Source organism: Trachurus trachurus, assembly GCF_905171665.1.
Source record: "Trachurus trachurus genome assembly, chromosome: 22".
Classification (NCBI taxonomy): domain Eukaryota; kingdom Metazoa; phylum Chordata; class Actinopteri; order Carangiformes; family Carangidae; genus Trachurus; species Trachurus trachurus.
In genome coordinates this window covers 13,429,090-13,432,391 of record NC_139907.1, presented here as the reverse complement: position 1 = coordinate 13,432,391, position 3,302 = coordinate 13,429,090, and the positions used below count along the sequence as shown (strand labels likewise).

Below are 3,302 nucleotides of genomic sequence, written 5' to 3'. Positions count from 1 at the left end.
TCAATGACTTCAGAGTGGTCTTTGTGTACTAATACATGTTTGGTTTAAAGTCACATACATGGTACCTGTAACTGCCCTATAGTAAAACCTGTAGTTTAGGTTTGCACACTTCTCACTATATCCTAATAATTTCATTGAGACTCCTACTTTCAATGCTGTAGTCATGTATTCTCAATCATTGTGTTACTACCAAGGACTTCTTGAGAGTAAACTCAAAAGAAAATCACAAATTTACTGACAAGATCATATTACATCTTACATTAAATTGACATGACGGGCAAAAATCTCTCTGAGGGGAATGACTCATCTATAAGTTGGAGTGGGGAAAACTGATATTCAACAATATTGCAGAGAATTTACCTATTGACTCGTGTAATTCTGCAGATGAGATGGTTTGTTGCTCCCACCTGCTGGTTGGAGGGATAAACCTTAAAGATTAGAAATTAAACTCAATAACTGCAATTAGAAAAAAAATGAGAAAAGAAAATAAGTTTTTCAATGCTTGTGACTCAATGTAAGGGTAAGGTCATAAGGTCTGAAATATGGGGAAAACCATATTGTATACCAAATACCATTGACACTTGTATCTTCTTCTAGACTGAAGAAAATTGAGTTAGTTGTGCAATTTTAATTTGTCACATGGATACTATATTGATTTCCAAGAGGAATTTGCATGGCCTATAAATGGACAGCACTGCAGCCTGGATGATCGCTAAGGATTTGTTTTCCAGCAAGACAACCCCAGCCAAAGCTATAGGACTGGCATACAAATGACTGAAACAGGTGAATACTGAAAAATACTTTTCTCATGCAGACTAGCTTGTTGAAAACACTTTTCTACAGCTCATCAACTGAATGAAAATTAAAGTTGAAAGGGCACCTTGATTCAAATTCAAATGAGGAACTGTAGTTTCTGAATGCCACATTAAGTTCAGACTCCAACCGTGCAGTGCTAGATATTCATTCATAGGCAGACTAGTGAGGATTAGTCAGACCGATGCGTTACGAACTGATGAAGCCCCTTGGATAAGAGGCGGAACGTCTTCCTAGACAAATAGAAGTCCAGTTGCCTTTGATTCAATTGTTGCCCAAAGATTCATATGCAATAATAAAAAAAAGAAGCTCTATCATGTTTGTTTTTCAATACAGGTTTGCTTTTATTGGGAAAAGTTGATTTTTTCATCACCAGGTTGTACATTTGTCAACCATGGGCAAGGTTGCTATTGTAATTCCTCCCAACAAAAAAATAAATCACTATTGTTCAAAAGATGCAATCAGCACAAAGTGTGATACCTCTGAGACATTCAAAATAGCTGGAGGTAGAAAAATAAACCAAGGTGCATAAAGTAACTATTTACAGCATTTAATTCCACCTTACATCAGGGCATTTAATACGACTGCAGTTCTTCATTTTGCCAGTCCACATGGCTTTAACATGATTCAATACGCAGAGTCCCCTGCCTCTTGTATGTCGTCCGTGTTGACGACACACTGCCTCTTCCTTTGCCCCACTTCTGCTCCAGGAAGCCCCAGCTTCCTCTTGTAAAGAGACCCCAGGTTACACGGGCTGGGGGATCTCTCAGAAGAGCTGTCCAGGTTCCAGGATGAGCTCCCTCCCACTGGCGTGTGAGGTGTGGAGGATCTTGTGGCGTGCAAGCCTGAATCATCAAGCTGCAGTCCAGTATCCATGCTCAGAGGGTGCATTGTTGAATCATCAGCCATTTCTGCTGTGACGTCTCTACAACTCTCCTTGTCACTGTGGGAGGGCAGAGTGTCAAGCTCACAGACCCACAGCTCAGAGTCACTCCCACATTTCATCTGGACATCCAAAACATGTTGCTGCTCTGTTGCAGGATCTCTTATCCCATGTTTCATCACCTCTCTGAGAGCAACAGAGGCAGGGTGATGAAGGATGAATCTCCTGCTCCGGCCGGAAAACCGACATCCTCCACCTCCTGCTTGTCCCTGCTGCCTGGTTCTCCTGGAGACACCAACATCGCTGTTTGAGTCGTCCGAATCTTCCGAGCTCCCATCATATGGGTCCAAAAACTACAGTCACATTGTAGTTATTAGTTCATTCATAAACACCTTGAAGAACATAAATGAAATGAAAACAGAATGCTTACCAGAGAATAACAGCCATGCCTTGCTGCAGGCTTCAGTGGTAGTGTGCGACGTAATGTCCCACGCTCTGGTGCACTGCTTGCACATCCCTGTTCAATGAGGAAATCAGTGATTTTTGCATTGACAAGATAGTAGTTGTTTTTTTAATTAAAAATGTCAATGCACACTGCAACTGAGATCATGGGTAGCCACTTTCTGTGGAAGAAATTCAATTGAATCCTGTTTCAAAACAAAATTTGGAGTGACATATAATGGAAAAAGTCCTGTACCTGGACCAACACCATACATACATACACACACTTGTCCTCTCTTGTGCTTATTGTTTCATTGTGTGTAAGGTTTACACAAAAACAATACCATAGTGCTGGTGTCCGACCATCTTGGACTGATTTCTGAGTCTGTATCTGTGCTGGACTCCACTTTACACATCTCCTGGCAGAAAAAACAGTTACTCAAGTCCACATTCACATGTCAAAGTTTTTAGGGAATATTCAGTTTGAAATATGATCATATAATGTGCTTAACCAATCTCACCATGTATTTGAAAGCAAGTTGGTCCACATTGTTTGGTATATGTCTTTCATTGTGACCTTAAGTGGAGGGAGAAAAAACAAACATATAGTGGGATATTTATGCAACCAAAAGAAAACAATATACCAAAACAAAAACAGCTGAGTTTGTGTTTGCAAAATATTTAAGTATAAAGGTTAGCAAAAGCTCCCTCATGTAAAAACACCAAGAAAATCAACCCCTGAACCACATGTTAAACAAAAATACTGATACCTACCTGGGTGTGAGCGTTGTCGTCTTCTTCTACATGCCATGACATTTGAGAGCCTGTAACTTCTCTGGACCACGAGGAAGTAAAAATAGTGAAATAATGTGTAGTAGTAGTCGGGCCAACCTGCAGATTAATTACGCACCTGAGTTGCAGGTGCTTCGAGTGGTGGTGTGGCCTCGCGGGTGAGCAGCGCGTGGGCACGGGTAGTGGGGTACACGGCGGTGACACGGACACGGACTCAAAAGCGCCATGAGTTTGCTCATTTCTACATTTTAACAAAATAATACGTCCGGTGTTTTGTTTTTGTTTTTTCAAAATAAAACTCAAATTGTGGTGGTTGCTGCTGAATGACATCCTTGTTGAGTTTGTCCTATAGGCTAAATATTATTAGTTTTAC

At 40.7% G+C, this 3,302-nt stretch overlaps 1 protein-coding gene across 5 annotated transcripts; it reads right to left on the bottom strand.

Moving 5' to 3' along the window:
* Positions 1 to 1,170: 1,170 nt before the first annotated feature.
* Positions 1,171 to 3,164, bottom strand: LOC311005622 (uncharacterized protein). 5 transcript variants are annotated; one of them, XM_083998086.1, is made up of 6 exons: positions 3,048 to 3,164; positions 2,912 to 2,972; positions 2,659 to 2,714; positions 2,482 to 2,556; positions 2,127 to 2,213; positions 1,171 to 2,049 (listed from the first exon to the last, which is right to left on the bottom strand). In XM_083998086.1, the coding sequence occupies exons 2-6, from the start codon at positions 2,946 to 2,948 to the stop codon at positions 1,441 to 1,443; spliced, it is 864 nt and encodes a 287-aa protein (XP_083854212.1). In that variant the 5' UTR covers positions 2,949 to 2,972; positions 3,048 to 3,164; the 3' UTR covers positions 1,171 to 1,440. The 5 variants fall into 5 exon arrangements, with proteins under 5 accessions (XP_083854212.1, XP_083854213.1, XP_083854215.1 ...); XM_083998087.1 differs by having other exon boundaries at positions 2,912 to 3,159; XM_083998089.1 differs by having other exon boundaries at positions 2,394 to 2,553; positions 2,912 to 3,159.
* Between the last annotated feature and the right edge of the window lie 138 nt (positions 3,165 to 3,302).